The 22,476-nt window shown below is 42.5% G+C and overlaps 1 protein-coding gene across 2 annotated transcripts in view; it reads left to right on the top strand.

Moving 5' to 3' along the window:
• The first annotated feature begins 1,028 nt into the window (after positions 1-1,028).
• LOC124718970 (organic solute transporter alpha-like protein) overlaps positions 1,029-22,476 on the top strand; it is a 62,799-nt gene continuing 41,351 nt past the window's right edge. For both annotated transcript variants that reach the window (XM_047244642.1, XM_047244643.1), the window contains exon 1: positions 1,029-1,890. In XM_047244642.1, the coding sequence (XP_047100598.1) occupies positions 1,758-1,890 (133 nt within the window). In that variant the 5' untranslated portion in view covers positions 1,029-1,757. The remainder of the gene's footprint in view (positions 1,891-22,476) is intronic.

Here is a 22,476-nt window from a genome sequence, read left to right on the forward strand (position 1 = left end):
CAGTTGGAGGTGAGCCGCCAGCAGTGGTGGATGTGGGGAGAGAGATGGCAGGATTGTTAAGAGCGGACGATCTGGACGTGTGTCCGCCAGAAAGAGTAAATTTGTAATCCTGGATATCATCAGCTGATATATATACTATGACTTTTGAACATTATTAAGGTAAATACATTGTTTGTTCTCTATCAAAATCTTTCATTTGCTGACTGTGCCTATCAGTAGTTAGTGCCTTCAGTAGTTGGAATCTTTTATTTAGGTGGCAGTAGTGGCGCTCGCTGTATTGCAGTAGTTCGAGTAACGAAGATTTTTTGAGGTAAGTGATTCATGAGAGGTATAGGTTATTGTTAGTCAGGGCCATTCTTTTGTAGGGATTATTGAAAGTCAGATTGCGTTGCGTTAAAAGTATTGAGTGTCAGTTTAGTGTTGATCAGAATAAGTAAAGAGAGTAATGTCTGAGTACGTTCAGTTTTGCTCAGCTGTTTGAAAATCAAATAACGTGGAGGTTTATCAGCACAGTAATTCATAAATTTTTCAAAGGGGATGTTTCAGTATAAACGACAATAATATTAAAAGTTAACTAGCAAGTACGACATCGATAAAGCGTACGAAGGCAGCGTCCATGGACAATTAAATAAACAAACTGGAGACGGATAGAAAGAGGTGGCAGGGGGGTTTGGAGAGGGAAAGGGGAGGAAGATAAGGTTGAGGGGGGGGGTGGAGGAGGTGGACAAAGAGAGAGGGAGGTGGTGGTGGGAGAGGGGGGTGAAGAAACAGAGTGTTGAGGAGAAGATTGACAGATTGAGGTGGGAGGGTGAGATGGACAGAGAGATGTGAGGAGGAGGAGCTATGACCATACATGTATCAACAGTGTACACAAGCGAAGCCTTGGGGAAAAGGCTAGCAAAAAATAAACAACGTCTTCTGTACAGAACTTTTTTCTTGCTTGTTCACTCTTCGTTTCATTATGTGGGCAAGAAAATAGACAGTCATACGATGGTCTCCTCACCTGTTTTTCTGTTGCAGACAGGAGCTTTTGGTGCAGTGAACTTCCAGTATGGCGATCCCTAAAAGTAAGGAATCCGTAAATAGTTTGCAGTTGGGTTTCTCGAGAAACGTGACGTCAGACACCAGCGACAGCCGACGTGAAGTACAAGTGCGCCGGCTGTGCTGTCGGCATATGGACTTCTCCTGTCCTCATTTTAGAGACGCCAAATTCAGACGCTGCTAACAAAGCTGGCAGCTGTAGGCAGAGAGGATGACAAACGGTGGTACATTTAAAAACTGATCAGCTTACTACCAACATGCAGCCATTAACGTATCTTTGGAGAGATTCAAGATCGTGTAAAATATATTCACATCTGTTTGTGAGTGACTAAATGTATGTCATCAGTGATCATTGGTGCTGGAACTATTCTACTCATCTAAGTGATGCGTCGACGTGTGAGTGATAAGAATCATATAGCTATCTCCCCAGTGCATATTACCTCAAAGGAATCTCATTATCATCCGTTCTTCACGAGAACCTGTCCAGAATCCTACTCAGGAAAAACTCTTTAACATTACAGGTTCTGGAGCATTTTTGGTCTCGTTATTCCAGTTATCCCTGAACGGAAAATACTCAGGACGGCTACCGAAGACGTTTGGGTAGAGCGTCACGAAGCTTCCTGAATGTGCGTGTGTAGTGCAGTGAAGTGAGTGGCAGAAGTGGCGACCGGAAACGCGGATGCTGTTGCCAAAGATCCGGCCGAGATCTGTCCAACATGAGCAGAGACTTCCAGTCGGTGAGCGAGGTGGCCTGGAGTGTCCGGAGGGATGGGCTGCTGGAAGGCCCTACTGATAACGACACCGACTGCGCCCACAGCCAACTGCCCTCTGTCAAGGACTACTACACAGGTAATCAACTCCACGTAGCTTAGAAATTCAAAGGCGCAAAGCTCGGAATGAGTGACGGTGAGTCTAAGGGTTAGCCTAAGGACTTTATACAATTATCAATTTTATTTTAGAAATGCTACAGAAGTTACAATACTGGCCATTAAAATTGCTACACCAAGAAGAACTGCAGATGACAAACGGGTATTCATTGGACAAATATATTATACTAGAACTGACATGTGATTACATTTTTACGCAATTTGGGTGCATAGATCCTGAGAAATCAGTACCCAGAACAACCACCTCTGGCCATAATAACGGCCTTGGTACGGCAGGGCATTGAGTCAAACGGAGCTTGGATGGCGTGTACAGGTACACCTGCCCATGCAGCTTCAACACTATACCACAGTTCATCAAGAGTAGTGACTGGCGTATTGTGACGAGCCAGTTTCTCGGACACCATTGACCAGACGTTTTCGATTGGTGAGAGATCTGGAGAATGTGCTGGCCAGGGCGGCATTCGAACATTTTTCTGTATCCAGAAAGGCCCGTACAGGACCTGCAACATGCGCTCGTGCATTATCCTGCTGGAATGTAGGGTTTCGCAGGTATCGAATGAAGGGTAGAGCCACGGGTCGTAACACATCTGAAATGTAACGTCCACTGTTCAAAGTGCCGTCAATGCGAACAAGAGGTGATACGGCCAGTATGGCGATGAAGAATACACGCTTCCAATGTGCGTTCACCGCGGTGTCGCCAAACACGGATGCGACCATCAGGATGCTGTAAACAGAACCTGGATTCATCCGAAAAAATGACGTTTTGCCATTCGTGCACTCAGGTTCGTCGTTGAGTACACCATCGTAGGCTCTCGTGTCTGTGATGCAGCGTCAAGGGTAACCGCAGCCATCGTCTCCGAGCTGATAGTCCATGCTGCTGCAAACGCCGTCGAACTGTTCGTGCAGATGGTTGTTGTCTTGCAAACGTCCCCATCTGTTGACTCAGGGATCGAGACGTGGCTGCACGATCCGTTACAGCCATGCGGATAAGATGCCTGTCATCTCGACTCCTAGTGATACGAGGCCATTGGGATCCAGCCCGGCGTTCCGTATTACCCTCCTGAACCCACCGATTCCATATCCTGCTAACAGTCATTGGATCTCGACCAACGCGAGCAGCAATGTCGCGATACGATAAACCGCAATCGCGATAGGCTACAATACGACCTTTATCAAAGTCGGAAACGTGATGGTACGCATTTCTCCTCCTTACACGAGGCATCACAGCACCGTTTCACCAGGCAACGCCAGTCAACTGCTGTCTGTGTATAATAAATCGGTTGGAAACTTTCCTAATGTCAGCACGTTGCAGGTGTCGCCACCGGCGCCAACCTTGTGTGAATTCTCTGAAAAGCTAATGAATAGCATATCACAGCATCTTCTTCCTGTCGGTTAAATTTCGCGTCTGTAGCACGCCATCTTCGTGGTGTAGCAATTTTAATGGCCAGTAGTGTACAAATTTGTGGTTTGTGGCAAATGAAAGAATAAATCAGCAATTTTTGGTTACGGTGCCAATAAACTTGTTGCTTGAAGAATGTCGAATAGATATTCGATCACACACCATACGCTGGACACCATTCATTGCTAACACCAATAACAGCATTTGTTATCTTTCTTCTTGATATATCCAGATCAGCTACTTGCGTAGTGTAAGCTTTGTCCTTGATGTAGCCCCACAAAAAGAAATCTAAAGCCGTTATGTCTGGTGATCTTGCTCACCAAGCGGTCGGACCAGCACGCCCAAGTCACCTGTCAGAAAATGTTCCCGTAATAAAATTTCTGCAATGTGATTCCCAATGCGGCTGTGAACCATCGTGTTGGAAAATCGCATCACGCTGCAAGTCTCTCAGTTGCAGTCCTGCAGACTGTTCTAGCATATCCACCTACACGTATCTGTTGGTGATTTTTCGACAAAAAAGACAGGCTGACTGCTGGTGTCTGTATTATTCAGTGTCTCTACCGTCTAATGATGTTTAAAAAAAGGGCATTGACTCTCTTGTGCATCAAAAGCGCACTACACAGGGGAATCCTTAACGTGACCTAAGGCAAGGTGTATAGTTTCTGAACCTCGTTGCCGGCCGCGATGGTCTAGCGGTTCTAGGCGCTCAGTCCGGAACCGCGCGACTGCTGTGGTCGCGGGTTCGAATCCTGCCTCGGGCATGGATGTTTGTGATGTCCTTAGGTTAGTTAGGTTTAAGTAGTTCTAAGTTCTAGGGGACTGATGACCACAGATGTTAAGTCCCATAGTGCTCAGCGCCATTTGAGCCTCGTTTCCCCGCATAGTGCTTGTTAACTTTACGTGATGTGTGGAAAGTTGGCTCATCTGATAAAGAAATTCGTTGAAGACACTCATTGCTGGTCTTGATCTGTGCCATTTTCTCAGCTGGGAAAAGTTCCATCATCTGGTCGTAACGCGTGTCTTATCTCTTCGCGCTGTGGATGTAGAAACCCCTAACTCACGAGTGCGCCGCAAGTGTACTTGGAAGGGCTTCGTCCGGTCTGTTTAAACTTTACGTACCACACAACAGTATTACACGCGCAAACAAAGTTGACACTCGGTGCGCTGGCTCAAGGGAGCGACCGTAAAGGCATTTCCCATTTGCAGTCGCTCCCATCAGCCGAGTGTCAACTTTGTTGGCGCGATTAATACTTCTCTTCCTATCATCGAAAAATCGCTGCACAGTAAGAGGAGATTTTGTCTCGTGATACCACAGAATACAATGCGCTCCTTGCATGACGCCATTTTACAACAGCGATTGTAGTGCTCTCTATTCAGCTTCTGCCTGCAACAAAGATATGCCAACAAAGCTGACGATTTATTCTTTCATTTATCACAGACCAAAAATTTGTAAGTTCTATAGTTTTCGTAAAACAAATATTCATAATTGTACAATGACTTTAGGCACGTATTGCAAATTTATATTAATCGTCATGCGGTTGAAGGTCTTTTATTCCGTGTCTGCTTTAACAATATGTATGTTTTTGGATATGGGCCGCCTTTAGCGAAACTCAGTTTTATTTTTTAACCCAAACATGTTTCACTGCAGTTGCAGCTTCTTCAGTGGGCTTTAAAAAAAAAAAGTTCAAATGTGTGGGAAATCTTATGGGACTTAACTGCTAAGGTCATCAGTCCCTAAGCTTACACACTACTTAACCTAAATTATCCTAAAGACAAACACACCCATGTCCAAGGGAGGACTCGAACATCTGCCGAGACCAGCCTCACAGAGTGGGCTTTTATTTTTCATCTCTTAAAGATAAAGAATGTTCTTTACTGTTTCTATACATGTAACTATTAGCTTTTAAATCGTATTTACAGATATTTGCGAAAACACATAAATCATGAATTCATACCTTTTTACCACATGGTGTGGTTTTTCTGATGTGTTGTGTTTCTATAGTGACTGTTTTGTTCCACAGTTTGTCATCTGCAACCACTTACACCTTAAATTAGATAAATTATTTAAGCCAATATTACGATTTGAAAATTGTTATTTCTATGCCTGAAATTAATTAATTCTATGGGTGTGTATGTGTGTGTGTGTGTGTGTGTGTGTGTGTGTGTGTGCACGCGCGCGTGTGTGTCTATTTACATAATGTTTCACTTTCATTTTCTTTTTCCTCATCTTCATCACTGACAAACACTATGTACTGAGTTGCCACTGTCACTGTAACTGTAACTGTTTCAATGTTTACCAGCTGTAACAACAAACATGGCGGGCAGTGGAACAGTTGAAGGTGTAAAAACAAGATGGCTGACAGTGGAACAGTTGAAGATGTTCCTGGCTGTTGTTGTGAATCTTTCAGAGGTGTCTGTGAATTTTTTTTTACCATGTAGTAAAAAGGTATAAATTAATAATTTATGTGTTTTCTCAAAGTTGGCAACAGTGGCCGAGCGGTTCTAGGCGCTACAGTCTGGAACTGCGTGACCACTACGATCGCAGGTTCGAATCCTGTCTCGGGCATGGATGTGTGTGATGTCCTTAGGTTGGTTAGGTTTCAGTAGTTCTAAGTTCTAGGGGACTGACAACCTAAGATGTTAAGTTCCATAGTGCCCAGAGCCATTTGAACCATTTTTTTTCTCAAATATCTGTAATTACGATTTTAAAACTAATAGTTAGATGTATACAAACAGTAAAGAACATTCTTTATCTTTAGCAGATGAAAGATAAAAGCCACTGAAGATGCTGCAACTGCAGTGAAACATGTTTGGGTTAAAAAACAAAATTGTGTTTTGCTAAAGGCGGACCCTATCCAAAAACATACGTATATTTATATTGTTTATACTTGCAGCCATTCTTTCTTCATTTGCTACACCTGTGTTGCTTTTTGTCGATAATTATAACTGTTACCGGCCTTATACAACTGAGTTTTTGTTACGATAGAGCAGTGCCTGTTTTCTTCAGAAGTACGTTAGTGTTCCTTTCGCATGCATCTCCGAAAGAGCATTGCAACGTGCTTCTGAACAACATAGGACGTACAGTATCGTGAAGTCCTCGCCAGGATACGGTCGCCGATGCGCAGTGACTAAGTTCCGTCCGACGCGCCGGGTGAGTCCATTCGCTTATTCGGAAGGGGAGGACGACAGTGTTTGCCACCTTTCAGTCGGTCGCCGATGACAAAATGGAGGCGCACAACCTGCAATCTTTGTCAAACGATTTTACAGAAATGAGTTCATTCGCTTATTCGGAAGCGGAGGACGACAGTGTTTGCCACCTTTCAGTCGGTCGCCGATGACAAAATGGAGGCGCACAACCTGCAATCTTTGTCAAACGATTTTACAGAAATTATGTGGTAAAAAAATTTAATTTCTTCAGTACTTATATCTTTGTATGTCAGTTTCGTGATGATTGCCCATCACTTCGTTAATGGTCATAGTTATTATGATATTTACGAGCGGCGTTTGAAAAGTCCGTGCGAAGTCCGAGAGATGGCACCATCGGCGCGTATGGAGGTCATCTTTAGTTAGTAGCATCTTTGGAAAGAACGCACACCAAGTTTCAGCCATATTGGTCTATATCTTTCTGTTTGGCATTCGTGTGAATCAAGGAAGTCGAGTGATTGTAAAAAATGGACGAAAAAGAATTTCGTGTGGCGTTTAAACATTACTTTATGAAAGGCAAAACGCCTCAGGAGACTAAACAGAAGCTTGGTAAACATTACGGTGACTCTGCACGTTCGATTAGAACAGTTTATAAGTGGTTTCAAAATTTTCGGAATGGCCATATGGGCACAAGTGATGCTGAACATTCTGGACGCCCTGTGGAGGATTGACAAAATCCATCATATTGTGATGGATGACAGAAGAGTTAAGGTGTATGAGATTGCTAGTGCTGTGGGCATCTCGAATGAACGGGTATATAGTATTTTGCATTAACATTTGGACATGATAAAGCTATCCGCAAGATGGATTCCGCGATTGTTCACACTTGATCAAAAACGGAATCGCGTGAAGTATTTCAAGGATGGTTTGCAGCTGTTCAGGAAGAATCCACAGGACTTTAAGCATCGTTTATTCACTGTGGATGAAACATGGATACATTACTATACACCTGAGACCAAACAGCAATCTAAACAATGGATTACCAAGGGAGAATCTGCACCAAAAAAGGCGAAGACCACTCCTTCGGCTGGTAAGGTTATGGCGACTGTCTTTTGGCATTCGCAAGGGATAATCCTCATCTACTATCTGGAAAAGGGTAAAACTATTACAGGTGCATGTTATTCATCGTTACTGGATCTTTTGAAAACCGAGATGCTAGAAAAACGTCAGCGATTGGACCGCAAAAAAGTCCTTTTCCATTACGACAATACACCAGCACACACCTCAGCAGTTGTGGTCGCAAAATTAATGGAAATAGGATTCCAACTCGTTTCAAATCCTCCCTATTCTCCAGATTTGGCTCCCTCGGACTACTATTTGTTCCCCAATTTGAAGAAATGGCTGGCGGGATAAAGATTTTATTCAAACGAGGTGATTGCAGCAACTAATAGCTATTTTGAAAACTTTGACAATTCCTATTATTCGGAAGGGATCAACAAATTATAACAGCACTGGATGAAGTGTATATGTCTGAAAGGAGACTACGTCGAAAAACAAAAAAGGTTTACCCCAAACACGCAAGCAGTTTTTATTTTTGGAAGGACTTTTCAAACGCCCCTCGTACATTGAAGTAAGACACTGCGCGAAATTCGGAAAAGTTTTATGAGGGTTATTGCGTTGGACTTCCTCCATAGTTTAGAGATTTTGAAGGTTTCTCGGCAGTGGTTAAAAAGGCTAACACATAATTTTGGCATTTTGTCCGAAACGCTTTACGTGTTCCACACACACTTCATCAACACCAGCCACCTTAGACAGCTAACTGGAAGTAAACGGGGGCGCCAAAGCTACTATGTTTAGAAGCACCGCTTTAGTAGTTTGCTTTTGCGGATCTGAGTACACGGGCCCTGTCTAGTCTAGATCGGTACATGCAAAGATCGATATAAGCCGTACCAGAACCTGTAGGCTAGTCACAAAATGCATGAAACCCACTCCACATGGAAAGCTCTACCAAGCTTCAGGTTTCAGCACCTCAAGTCCCATACGGTAGCTCATGAACATAACGAGCAGTTCAAAAAGATTTAATGAGCGCCGTCCACTATACGGCAGCCTTTGTGGATTAAAAAGTCTAAAATCAATATATCAGTTCCTCAGTTACGCTTTGGATGAACTCCCAGTCGGCTACCCTATTTCAGAAACTATGGGTCATAGAAAATGCTAAACCGCCTCAGAATTGGTGTACTACCCTTGTCTGAACCAATCTGATAAAATGGAGTCTATTAAAATCTGATGACAATAAGTGTGACTGTGGAGAAAGACAAAACATGGAACATCTTGTAACATGGGGAAACTCTCCTCCGTGTTGTTCCCTAGACGACCTCTGGCTAAGCAAGTCCTAGGCTTCTGACCTAACCCAGTACTACGCAGAAAAACTGACAGATTCGGACACGAAAAAGTAAAGAAAGCAACATGTCGACCTTGAGATTATGGTTTCGAATCCCACTCCTGACGCTAGTTGTTCAGAATGGCCTGTGAATGCGATAAGGATTTAGTGTGTGGTTATATAACCAAAGCATGGCTACAAATAGAAGACTGCCTGGTTGAGATTTAAAAATACGGGATACGTAGGGCGTTTGAAAAGTCCGTGCAAAGTCCGAGAGATAGCACAACCGGCGCGTATCGAGGTCATGTTCAGTTAGAGTATCATCTTTGGAAAGAACGCATACCAAGTTTCAGCCATATTGGTCTATATCTTTCTGTCTGGCATTCGTGTGAATCAAGGAAATCGAGTGATTGTCAAAAAATGGACGAAAAATAATTTCGTGTGGTGATTAAACATTACTTTATGAAAGGCAATACACTTCAGGAGTAAAAAAAAGTTTGATAAACATTACGGTGACTCTGCACCTTCGATTAGAACACTTTATAAGTGGTTTCAAAATTTTCCGAGTGGCCATATGGACACAAGTGATGCTGAACGTTCTGGACTCCCTGTGGAGGTTACAACTCCAGAAATCATTGATAAAATCCATGATATGGTGACAGATGACAGAAGAGTTAAGGTGCATGAGATTGCCAGTGCTGTGGGCATCTCGAATGAATGGGGTACATAATATTTTGCATCAACATTTGGACACGAGAAAGCTATCCGCAAGATGGGTTCCGCGATTGCTCACTCTTGACCAAAAACGGAATCGTGTGAAGTGTTGCAAGAATGATTTGCACCTGTTCAGGACTTAAAGCGTCGTTTCGTCACTGTGGATGAAACATGGGTGCATTACTATACTCCTGAGACCAAACAACAATCTAAACAATGGGTTACCAAGGGAGAATCTGCACCAAAACAGGCGAAGACCATTCCTTCGGCCGGTAAGGTTATGGCGACTGTCTTTTGGCATTCGCAAGGGATAATCCTCATCGACTATCTGGAAAAGGGTAAAACTATTACAGGTGCATATTATTCATCGTTACTGGACCGCTTGACAACCGAGCTGCAAGAAAAATGCCGGCGATTGGCCCACAAAAAAGTCCTTTTCCATCACGACAATGCACCAGCACATCTCCGGATTGTGGTCGCAAAATTATCGGAAATAGGATTCCAGCTCGTTTCACACACCCTCTATTCTCCAGACTTGGCTCCCTCGGACTGCTATTTGTTCCCCAATTTGAAGAAATGGCAGGCGGGACAAAGATTTTATTCAAACGAGGAGGTGATTGCAGCAACTAATAACTATTCTGCAGACTTGGACAATTCCTATTATTCGGAAGGAATCAACAAATTAGAACAGCGCTGGACGAAGTGTATAAGTCTAAAAGGAGACTACGTCGAAAAATAAAAAAGGTTTACCCCAAACATGTAAGTAGTTTTTCTTTTTGCACGGACTTTGCAAACGCCCCTCGTACATCAGAAACTGGAGAGGTCAGCGGCAGAGTGAGTGAACATGGCGTCCATGACGAGCAGGAAGGTGCGTGTGACTGGGACGGGAGCTGCTTGTCAATAGGACGAGAGACCTGCTTGACTGCGCTTCCCAGTCTACTCCAGGGTGCTCACGTGATCATTTCCAAACTTCTGATTGGCAGGCCGACGACGTCACTGATGCTATTTCAAAAATGTCACCTCGTCAGTGCTGCCAACCGTGTGAATCGTGTTCACATCAGTGGTGGATTTAAAAATTTTGCGTTCCTAGGCACCCCATATTATATTCGCCCCCCCCCCTCAAAAAAATGATTTATATAATAAATTTTATCCGATCACTTCACAATTACCGTTTTGGATGGGAGCGCTGTGAGTTGTTTCTGTACTCTGCTATTCGTTGTTCTGAAGGACGCGTCAGCGGTCTAGTCGCGCGCAATCAAAATGTAATATGGTTCCTGAGATGCACTTCGTGTACGGCAGCGGATAAAAAAGACTTAAAACTGCATTGTCGAAAGACTACAGAAACAAATGAAAGGAAAATAACCTTAAAAATTCAGCAGAGTGTGTAGGAGACAACGGAGTTTTGTTATACATTCACTTTTAATATGTTCTTTTACACGAAACCGTTGAAAGTGAAAATAAAAAAGTTGTGTTACGGTTTAAAAATTGAAGCGAACGTGTCATACATTAGAAATTAATACGTACTTTTACAGAGGTGTGTTAAAAATTAAACTGTAGTTTTACTGTCTAATAACTTGAACGTGTAGCAGATAAAAAATAAATAAAAACACGTTCGGTATTAATATGTGAATCTATAGCAAACCGTAAGAAATGAAAATGAAAATTTCGGTGCACGAATTAATAACCAAACACAGACGAACAACCCCAGAACTGGGTTTGCTATTACATAATTTTACGGACTAGTGTGGAAAAATCAAATTTGTTTTACAGTGTAATGGTTAACCTGTAAAGCATTAGAATCTGTGTAGCTAGATGCTGCACAATAAGTGTACACAATATCTTTAATCCATGTAAGGGCTGAATAGTTTTTTACTGATGTTACTGCTCTCACCACAGCTCTTTCTAACGGTAGTAGCAAAGATTTTGCGTATCTATCGACATAACTGAACTACGTTATTTATTAACACTTTTTCACATGAGCGTACTCTCCGATAATGTATATTTCCGTGATTACTGTACATTTTAGCAGACGCCAAGAATACCCATGAGTTGTAATATACTACAGTATCAGTATGGCTTGATTGTACAGCCTCCGAGCGGCCTGGGTCATTCGGGTATTGTTTACTATTGTTGGGCGCCTTCCGTCACGTCTGCACGAAAACGAGGTTTAATTCCGCGTTCTGCCATCGGCAGTTGTAAAATAAACAGATAATACGTAGTTTGTAAATCCAATGAATGTGCTCTAAGTTATAATGAAAATATCATTATAATCTTAAATTTTTAAAACTAATATGAATAGTAAACAAACTCACCAGTCAGCAAAGTTTGTGTCTGGCTTTGACGGCATAAAACTCATTGGTCATATTCATAGTTCAGACAGTTATCAGTTAGCCGGTCGGCTTCGATGTGAAGAATGGACAAGGCGTTCAATCTCTCCTAAGATTTCAGTCTGTTAAGAGCCGAAAACGAGCGTTCTGCTGAGCAATTGTAAGAGCAATGTCAACATTCGGAAACCTCTATTTTCGTAAAAATTTACTCATTTCGACTGGCATATTACTAATCTTAGAAGATTTCAAAAGTCCCGCGAAATGTACACATTCAGTAGGGAAGGAAGTCTCTAAACCTGTGTCATATGACGCTTCGAGTTTTGCTGCATGTTCAATAACATAGTCAGGTGAACCGTTCTTAAGATTACTGAAAACTGTGAAGGAGTCCAACAGTGTTCTATAGCTTTCCTTGCTCCTCACTAATTCGGCGTACAGATTGCCGAGTACTGGGAGAAATTTTTCGACTCTAAATTTTTCCCTTCCAGTCAGAAAAACTTCAGAGTCCGCTTCTTCATCATCATGAAGTTAGCGTTTTCGTGGTCTTTCACAGGTGCCTCCATAGTCTATATCAGTGGCAATCTCCATGGACTTTTTTATAGTGGAATTAGAATTATATTACTAACTTCAGCTGATAACGCGCCTTGGTATATATCAACGGGGACAGGTGAAAATATGTGTCCCGATCGGGACTCGAACCCGGGACGTCCTGCTTACATGGCAGACGCTCTATCCATCTAAGCCATCGAGGGCACAGAGGGTAGTGCGACTGCAGGGAGTATCTTGCGCACGCCTCCCGCGGGACCCGCATTCTCACCTTGTATGTCCACTCACTACATTCGTAGTCTCTCCGCAACACACTCATTACTCGTGGAAAACATTCTTACCAAGTCCCGTAAGAGTTCGGGGAATATGTGTGCTTCCGCACAGAATGGCGGCCTTTTGCCCTGGTCCGCCAGGTCATCAGGCTTGTCTCCAATCAGAAATGTGTGGGATAGGATATGGTGAAATGACGCGTGCAGTGTTGTGACCCAATGCCGACCACCAAAGATCAAATTTGGAACCAGGTGAATGCAGTATGGATGATTATACCGCAGAACGCCGTTCGCGTCTTATACGCGTCGTGCCATCATGCATGGAACAGGTTACAAGGGCCCATGGCGGACAGCCGGCCGGGGTGGCCGAGCGGATCTGGCCGCTACAGTCTGGAACCGCCCGACCGCTACGCCGCAGGTTCGAATCCTGCCTCAGGCATGGATGTGTGTGATGTCGTTAGGTTAGTTAGATTTAAGTGGTTCTAAGTTCTAGGGGACTGATGACCTCAGCAGTGAAGTCCCATAGTGCTCAGAGCCATTTGAACCCATGGCGGACCCTGTGTCTACTAGGCAACAGGACACATGGTGAACCGAGGTGACTGAAATGCAAACCATTTCTGCAGAACACACCAATGTACATGTCCTGTGAATATTAACGTCCTGTCTCTACCATCTGGTGAGCAAGATGTATGAGTCAGGGTGAATACCCTCAGACGTCAAGGAGAATATAATAATTCCAATCCCAAAGAGAGCAGGTGTTGACAGATGTGAAAAATTCCGAACTATCAGTTTAATGAGCCACGACTGCAAAATACTAACACGAATTCTTTACAGACGAATGGAAAAACAGGTAGAAGCCGACCTCGGGGAAGATCAGTTTGGATTCCGTAGAAATGTTGGAACACGTGAGGCAACACTGACCCTACGACTTAGCTTCGAAAATAGATTAAGGAAAGGCAAACCATTCGTTTCTAGCATTTGTAGACTTAGAGAAAGCTTTTGACAATGTTGACTGGAATACTCTGTTTAAAATTCTGAAGGTGGCAGAGGTAAAATACAGGGAGCGAAAGGCTATCTACAATTTGTACAGAAACCAGATAGCAGTTATAAGAGTCGAGGGGCATGAAAGGGAAGCAATGGTTGGGTAGGGAGTGAGAGAGGGTTGTAGCCTATCACTCTGTGTATTGAGCAAGCAGTAAAGGAAACAAAAGAAAAGTTCGAAGCACGAATTAAAATCCATGGAGAAGAAATAAGAACGTTGAGGTTCGCCAATGACATTGTAATTCTATCACAGACTGCAAAGGACCTGGAAGATCAGGTGAACGGAATGGACAGTGTCTTGAAAGGAGGATATAAGATGAACATCAACCAAAGCAAAACGAGGATAATGTAATTAAGTCGGTTTATGCTGAGGGAATCAGATTAGGAAGTGAGACACTTGAGGCAGTAAATGAGTTTTGCTATTTGGGGAGCAAAATAACTGATGATGGTCGAAGTAGGGAGGGTATAAAATGTAGACTGGCAATGGCAAAAAAAGCATTTCTGAAGAAGAGAAATTTGTTAACATCGAGTATAGATTTAAGTGTCAGGAAGTCGTTTCTGAAAGTATTTGTATGGAGTGTAGCCAGGTATGGAAGTGAAACGTGGAGATAAATAGTTCAGACAAGAAGAGAATAGAAGCTTTCGAAACGTAGTGCTACAGAAGAATGCTGACTATTAGACGAGTAGATCACATAACTAATGAGGAGGTATTAAATAGAATTGGAGAGAAGAGAAATTTATGGCACAATTTGACTAGAAAAAGGGATCGGTTGGTAGGACATGTTCTGAGGCATCAAGGGATCACCAATTTAGTATTGGAGGGCAGCGAGGAGGGTAAAAATCGTAGAGGGAGACCAAGAGATGAATACCCTAAGCAGATTCAGAAGGATGTAGGTTGCAGTAGGTACTGGGAGATGAAGAATCTTGCACAGGATAGAGTAGCATGGAGAGCTGCATCAAACCAGTCTCAGGACTGAAGACCACAACAACAACAACAACATCTCTATTCGCGCAAGGTGTTCTGTTTCTTTCTGAACATTAGTGTATTTACCTTCGTTGCCTAAGTAGTTTTCTTCTATTTAAATTCGACACTTTATCGTTTTAGATGCATCTATTTTTATTTTATATATTTAGTGGTCCCCCGACGGGACGACGGTCGGATCAAATTATTACTACATGTATTAAACTTAATGGGCAGTACATATTATTTCTTTACTTTTTAGAGGTTTTTGTGTTTTTTTTAAGTTGTGTTTTATTTCCAACTTTTAAAACTTTGTATTTTATTGGTATTCAAGGCACAGTCAACACTCTTATACCCGTATTCACACTTTCCGGAACGAAACACGAAATTGAGACGCCGAAATCTTCGTATTCGGGCAGTAGATGTATTTTCCTAAATATTATTAAAGTTGCAAGAGTATGAAAATGCAATATCGCACGTGCGGTTTTGAGCTGATATTAGTAATTAAAATGCATTACTCTTACTAATTTAAATCCATTAACACGACCATCGTATCTTACCATTGTGATTTACGTTGTTCTTTTTTTAATTCACACGTATATTCACCGACTACGTTTTGAGAATATTTCTCTAGTCTAGGTAACATAATAAATAAGCAGTGACGATAATTCGAAATCAAGTCGGAAGAACGTTGGTTGCCATTACCGTCTCTTGCAATTGGCTGCCTAGATTATTAGGGGAAAACAATTCGATTTGGTACTGAATTGTAGACTTCAAAGAGCATGTATTTATCTTTTACAGTTCTTCTGCTTTGCAGATGCTGAAACAGGCTACTTCAAAAGAGAAAAATCATCATTGTTGGTCAACCGTAAAAGATAAACATATGTTCTCGCAAAAGTTTATTTAGATCTCATGGAGCTCTACAGTCTGGTACGACGTAACTTGATGTAAGTCTTACGTATTACGTAGCGTATATAAAGAGATCGCATCGCCAGGAAACATTTTTACTTAAGCTGATGAAATTTAAACGGCTGATCAGGCTTTCATTGACCATTGCTAAGAATTGTTCCGATGAAGTCCGCCCCTGGTACCTGAGTGGTCAGCGCGACAGACTGTCATACTTAACGTCCCGGGTTCGATTTCCGGCTGGGTCGGAGGCATTCTCCGCTCAGGGACTGGGTGTTGTGTTGTCCTTATCACCATTTCATCCCCATTGTCACGCAAGTCGCCGAAGTGGCGTCAACTCGAAAGACAGGCGAACGGTCTACCCGACGGGAGGCCCTAGCCACACGGCATTTCCATTTTCCATTCTGATCAAACCATATTTCAAATAAAAAGCCTACATTAAAATCGGACCTTTTAGGAGCCACGTTGTCACGGACAGACAGACACGTTGAACTCACGTTTACGTCGGTGGTTAGTTAAAAACGGGCTTTAAAATGCATACCTTGAGCGTTATGACCACTTCTTCAGCTGTAGTACTGTCAAATAAATTTCTTCTAATGGCAGCTCTTTACTTTCCATATTTTGGGAGGTGATAGTATGGACCTAAACAAGAAACAAATGTCCAGTAAACATGACCTCAAAAGGGCATACTTTAAGAGCTATGTGGACTCATCTCTTCAACTCTTCAAGGGCTCATACCTTTTAAGGTATGCGTTTTAGAGCACATGTTTGCTAGACTTATTTAGCTTCGAATGATCATTCCTGTCATAACCCTGAATAATGATTATTCCTCCTGGGACATCCTGTATACGACATGGTACAGCTGCAAGAAATGTGATAAGAGATCCGCCTTGAGCAAACTCAGATCATCCTTTAGTGATCCTAAACGGGCTCTAATCTTAATGGTGGCCGAAAACCACATTTCACTTCATATTTTCGCAGAATATGCAAATGCTTCATGCCACATTGCCCTTGTCATCACTCGCCCGGTTGAGCGTTGGTCTACACTGAGGAGACAGAAGTCATGTGATGCCTCATAATATCGTGTCGGACCTCGTTTTAGTAGTAGTAGTAGTAGCAGTAGTAGTAGTAGCAGCTTTATTCATCCGTAGATCTCTTCTTACAAGGATATAGCACATGTCAAAGTATTTACAAGATAAGACCACTTTAAAATAAGCTAATTCGTATACACATATATTTACAGACTTCTAGTTACAAACAATCATTATATTTACTTCTGGTATACAATACTTTTTTTACAAATAACTTATTAAATAATGTAATGCCATACTGTTCACTCATATGTCACCATCACTCGCAGCACACACTATACACACATTGTTCCATAACACTTCACTCACAACACACACACACACACACACACACACACACACACACACACACTGAGGATCTCTGGGCCATTTTCTGTACCGCAACTTCCCATTTACTATCCTGAAAAACTGAGTCAGCATTCCTCCATAATGGGCGAGATGTTGAGCTCAGAAAGAGGAAGAGGTGTTAGTATTGAGCTATACATAGCTTGGGGGTAAGTTTATCTAGAAAGGAAAATAGAAGGAAAAAAAACAAAGTGAAGGTGTTACGTGGAATATTGAATGTTTTATAGTCATTATTATTATTATTATTATTATTATTTATTTTTATCAAACCCCCTACTCTGTTTTATCTAATTAATCCTTCAATGTATAAAATGTATTTCATAACAGGTACTTTTTTAGCTACCTTTTTAAATATGTGTATTTTTCCAATTTCTTTAATCTCTTTTGGTAATTTATTGTACAGTTTTATTCCTTGGTAGAAATTGTTGCTTTGAGTTTTATGTTTATTTTTTCTTGGCAAATGTAAATTGAGTCTATCTCTTGCTGAATGGTCATGGACAGAGCTGTTTGTGCAGTAATTACCAATGCTATTTTTGATGTGTACAACTGACTGGTAAATGTATTCACATGGAACAGTTAAAATCCTCAGTGTTTTGAACAGATCTTTGCAATGAGCTAGACTAGTATTTTTTGTTATTATTCTTATGGCTCTTTTCTGGAGTTTTGTGCGTTTGTTCCCCAAAAACGAATGCCATAGCTATGATTGAGTGTACATATGAATAATATGTAACCAAAAGACACTGCATGTTACGCACTGGACATAACAGGCTGATGACATTCTGTTTGTAAGTACCTTTGTGTGTTCACGCCACTTCAACTGATAATCAATATTCATTGCTATAAATTTTGCATTTGTTACACAGTCTATAGAGGTGCCGTCTACATTTAATTTAACATTGTCATTTTTTCTCTTCAAACTGAAATTCATGGCATTAGTTTTCTTTATGTTCAATGTCACTTTATTGCTTATTGACCAATCATAAACTTCCTTGAGCGTTTCATTTGCTTTCGTGGCAAGGAGTTCTCTTGCTTTCTCAGTGACTATGATACTGCTATCATCAGCGAAGAGAATTTTTTCATCATGAGTAAACTACAGGGAAAGTCATTGATGTATATCAGGAGTAGTATTGGTCCCAATATGCTACTTTGTGGAACCCCTTTATTAGTGTATTTTCGTTCTGATAAGTGCTTTACTAAATGTTTGGATCTATTTGAAGTATGTGCAATCTCTACTCTTTGTACCTTATCTGTTAGGTACAATCGAAACCAGTCATTAGCTACTCCTCTTATTCCTAATGCTTCTAATTTATTTAATAGAATGCAGCAATTCGACGTGGCATGGACTCAACAAGTCGTTGGAAGTCCCCTGTAGAAATATTGAGCCATGTTGCCTCTGTAATCATCCGTAACTGCGAAAGTGTTGCCGGCGCAGGATGTCGTGCACAAACTGGCCGCTCGATTATGTCTCTTATTTGTCCGACGGGATTCATGTCGAGCGATCTGCATAGTCAAATCATTCGCCCGAATTTTGCTGAATGTTGTTCAGAAGAATGTCTGAAGAGCAGGGTGGCCAGGGTGTTGGACTGTTGCTTCCAGTCCACTGATCCGGACATTTCTCCCCTCTCCAGTCATTACGCCCCTTGACTTTTTCTGGGCTTATATCAAGGACAGAGTCTTCGTCACACCAGTTGCTGACGTCGACGAACTGAAGGCTAGGATACAAGTTGCTGTGGGTACTGTGACAGAACACATGTTACGAAACACCTGGCGGGAACTGGATACCACCTCGACATTCTCCGAGCTACCAAGGGAGCACACGTTGAGGTTTACTAACGTAAGTGGTCTTAAAAAAAAAAATTAGTAACACTAACCTATGTAAGGGCATCAAATGTAAATTATCATGTCAAACGATTATTCTGTAACAAATTGTTATAATCAGAGCAAGAATTTGTGCTCACCCTGTACTTTAGATCACTCCAACAAAAATCTATCCCCAGTTCCTGGAAAAAGGCTGAAGTCACACACGTCTACAAGAAGGGTAATACAAATGATCCACGAAACTACCGTCTGATATCCTTGACATCGGTTTGTTGCAGAATTTTAGAACATATTCTAAGGACAAATATAATGAGGTATCACGAACAGAAAGACCTCCTCCATACCAACCAGCATGGATTCCGAAAACATCGATCATGTGAAATCCAAGTCCCATCTTTCTTACACTGGATCAAACCAGGCACATAGATGTCGTATTTCTTGATTTCAGAAAAACATTTGACTCAGTACCACACCACTTATTGTCGAAAGTACCATCAGATTTGGTATCAAGTGAAATTTGTCACTGGACGGAGAACGTTTCGGCAGGGAAGACGCAGCATATTGTATCAGATCTAGAATCCCAGGGAAGCGTGTTGGGATCCTTGCTGTTCATACTGAATATTATTGACCTTGAAGACAATATCAATAGTAACCCCAAGCTTTTTGCAGGTGATGCAGTTGTGTATGATGAAGTACTGTCTGAAACAAGCTGCATAAATATTCAGTCAGATCTTGATAAGATTACTAAGTGGTGCGAAGATCGGCAACTTGCTTTAAATGTTCAAAAATGCAAAATTGTGCACTTCACAAAACGGAAAAACATTGTATCCTATGAGTATAATATCACTGAGTCACAGTTGGAATCGGCCATCTCATACAAATTGCTGTGTAGGGATGTGAAATGGAATCATCACATAGGCTCAGTCGGGGGTGAAGCAGATGGTAGGCTTCAGTTTATTGGTAGAATACTGTAGAAGTGCAAGCAGTCTACAAAGGAGATCACCTACAAATCACTCGTGCGACCGGTTCTGGAATATTGCTCAAGTGTGTGGGACCCGTACCAGATAGGACTAACAGAGGATATTGAATGTATACAGAGAAGGGTAGCAAGAATCGTCACAGTTTGTTTGACTGGTAGGAAAGCGTTACAGAGATGCTGAAGAAACTGAACTGGCAGACTTGAAGGTAGACGTAAACTATCGGGAGAAATTCTGCTGTACAAGTTTCGAGTTTAAATTATGACTCTAGGAATATACTACAATCTCCTACGTATCACTCACATAGGGGTCATGAGGACACGATTAGAATAATTAGAACACACATAAAGGCATTCAGACTATCACACTTCCCATGCTCCATACGTGAATGGAATGGTAAGAAACCCCAATAACTGGTACAGTGGGACGTACCCTCTGCCATGCACTTCACGGTGGTTTGTAGAGTTTAGATGCATACTCATGCTCATAAATTAAGAATAATTGCAGAATGTGGTGCCATACAACGTGGCAATACACAAAACTAGCGCTAATAGCATAGACACATAGGGAACACACACGACTCAGGTCTATAAGTCCACGGTATTGGTGATAAGTTGAGAAAACCGTCCCGAAACACAAGTGCTAGAAAACGGCACTGTTTCCTGCACATGTACCCCGACATCAGTATGGGATATGATCACCATGCACACGTACACAGGCCGCACAACGAGTTGACATACTCTGGATCAGGTGGTCGAGCAGCTGCTGGGGTTTAGCCTCCCTTTGTTGTACCAGTGCCTGTCGGAGCTCCTGAAGTGTCCTAGGGATTTGAAGATGTGCAGCGATACGTCAACCGAGAGCATCACAGACGTGTTCGATGAGGTTTAAGTCTGGAGAACAGGCAGGCCACTCCATTCACCTGATATCTTCTGTTTCAAGGTACTCCTCCACGATGTCAGATCGGTTGGGACTTGCGTTATGATCCATCAGGAGGAAGGTCGGATCCACTGCACCCCTGAAAATGCGGAAATACTGCTGCAAAATGATTCCCGATACACCTGACCTGTTACAGTTCCTCTGTCAAAGACATGCATGGGTGTACATGCTCCAACCATAATCCTACCCCACACCATCAAACCACGACCTCCATACAGGTCCCTTTCAAGGACATTAAGGGGTTGGTATCTGGTTCCTGGTTCACGCCGGATGAAAACCCGGCGAGAATCACTGTTCAGACTATACCTGGACTCGTCTGTGAACATAACCTGGCACAACTGTTCCAATGACCGTGTACTGTGTTCTTTACACCAGGCTTTATGGGCTCTCCTGTGACCAGGGATTAGTGGAATGCTCCTTACTGGTCTCCGGGCGAATAAACCATGTCTGTTCAGTCGTCTGTAGACTGTGTGACTGGAACCTGCAGTAAGGTCCCGAGCTAGGCTACCTGCAGTAGCCCGTGGCTTTCTGTGGGCACTGATGGTGAGATATCAGTCTCCTTGGGGTGTTGTACACTGTGGACGTCCCGTACTGTAGCGCCTGGACACGTTTCCTGTCTGCTGGAATCGTTGCCATAATCTTGAGATTACACTTTGTGGCACACGGAAGGCCCGTGCTACGACCTGCTGTGTTTGACCAGCCTCCAGTCGCCCTAGTATTCTACCCCTCATAACGTCATCAATATGTGTTCTTTGAGCCATTTTCAACACACAGTCACCATTAGCACGTCTGAAAACGTCTGCAGACTTACTCGCTGCACCGTACTCTGACATGCACCAACACACATCTGCGTATGTGGACTGCTGCCAGCGTCACCGTGCGACGACCGCAGGTCAAATGCACCGCATGGTCATACCCCGAGGTGATTTAAACCCGCAAACCACCTACCAGAGCATTGTTTCACCATGTATCAGCATTATCCTTAATTTATGAGCATGAGTGTAGATTCAGATGTCGATGTAGAAATAAAAGATTAACAATAAGGAAAAATCACGTTTTATTATATACGTTTTAAAGGTATCAAAGCATTGTGTAGCGAGACATGTCTTCATTGTTGAGAAGAAGTGGTAGTCGCTTAGGGCCATATTTGGGCTGATGAAACACCTGCCTTCCACACAACCTCGCAGGTGCTCTCGGATACGATTGGCCGTGTGTGCAGTGCGTTGTCGTGAAAAAAAGTAAATTTTTGCGCTACGTTTTCTCCGACGCTTGTTTTCTAACGTCCGCCGTAACTTTGTCAGTGCTTGACAATATCTTTCTGAGCTAATTGTTGTCTCACGTTAAAGAAAATCAACGCGAATCACTCCCTTAGAGTCTCAAAACCTAATAGCCATGATCTTTCTTTCTGACAGCGTTTGCAAACACTTCCTTGGTTTCTTGGGAGAATTCCACTGACTGCCTTTTTGTTTCACCCAGTAACAATACGATCGATAACTAAATGGTTCAAATGGCTCTGAGCGCTATGGGAATTAACATCTGAGGTCATCAGTCCCCTAGAACTTAGAATTACTTAAACCTAACTAACCTAAGGACACCACACACATCCATGCCCGAGGCAGGATTCGAACCTGCGACCGTAGTGGTCACGCGGTTCCAGACTGAAGCGCCTAGAACTGCTCGGCCACGCCGGCCGGCCG

Source organism: Schistocerca piceifrons, chromosome 10 (genome assembly GCF_021461385.2).
Source record: "Schistocerca piceifrons isolate TAMUIC-IGC-003096 chromosome 10, iqSchPice1.1, whole genome shotgun sequence".
Lineage (NCBI taxonomy): Eukaryota > Metazoa > Arthropoda > Insecta > Orthoptera > Acrididae > Schistocerca > Schistocerca piceifrons.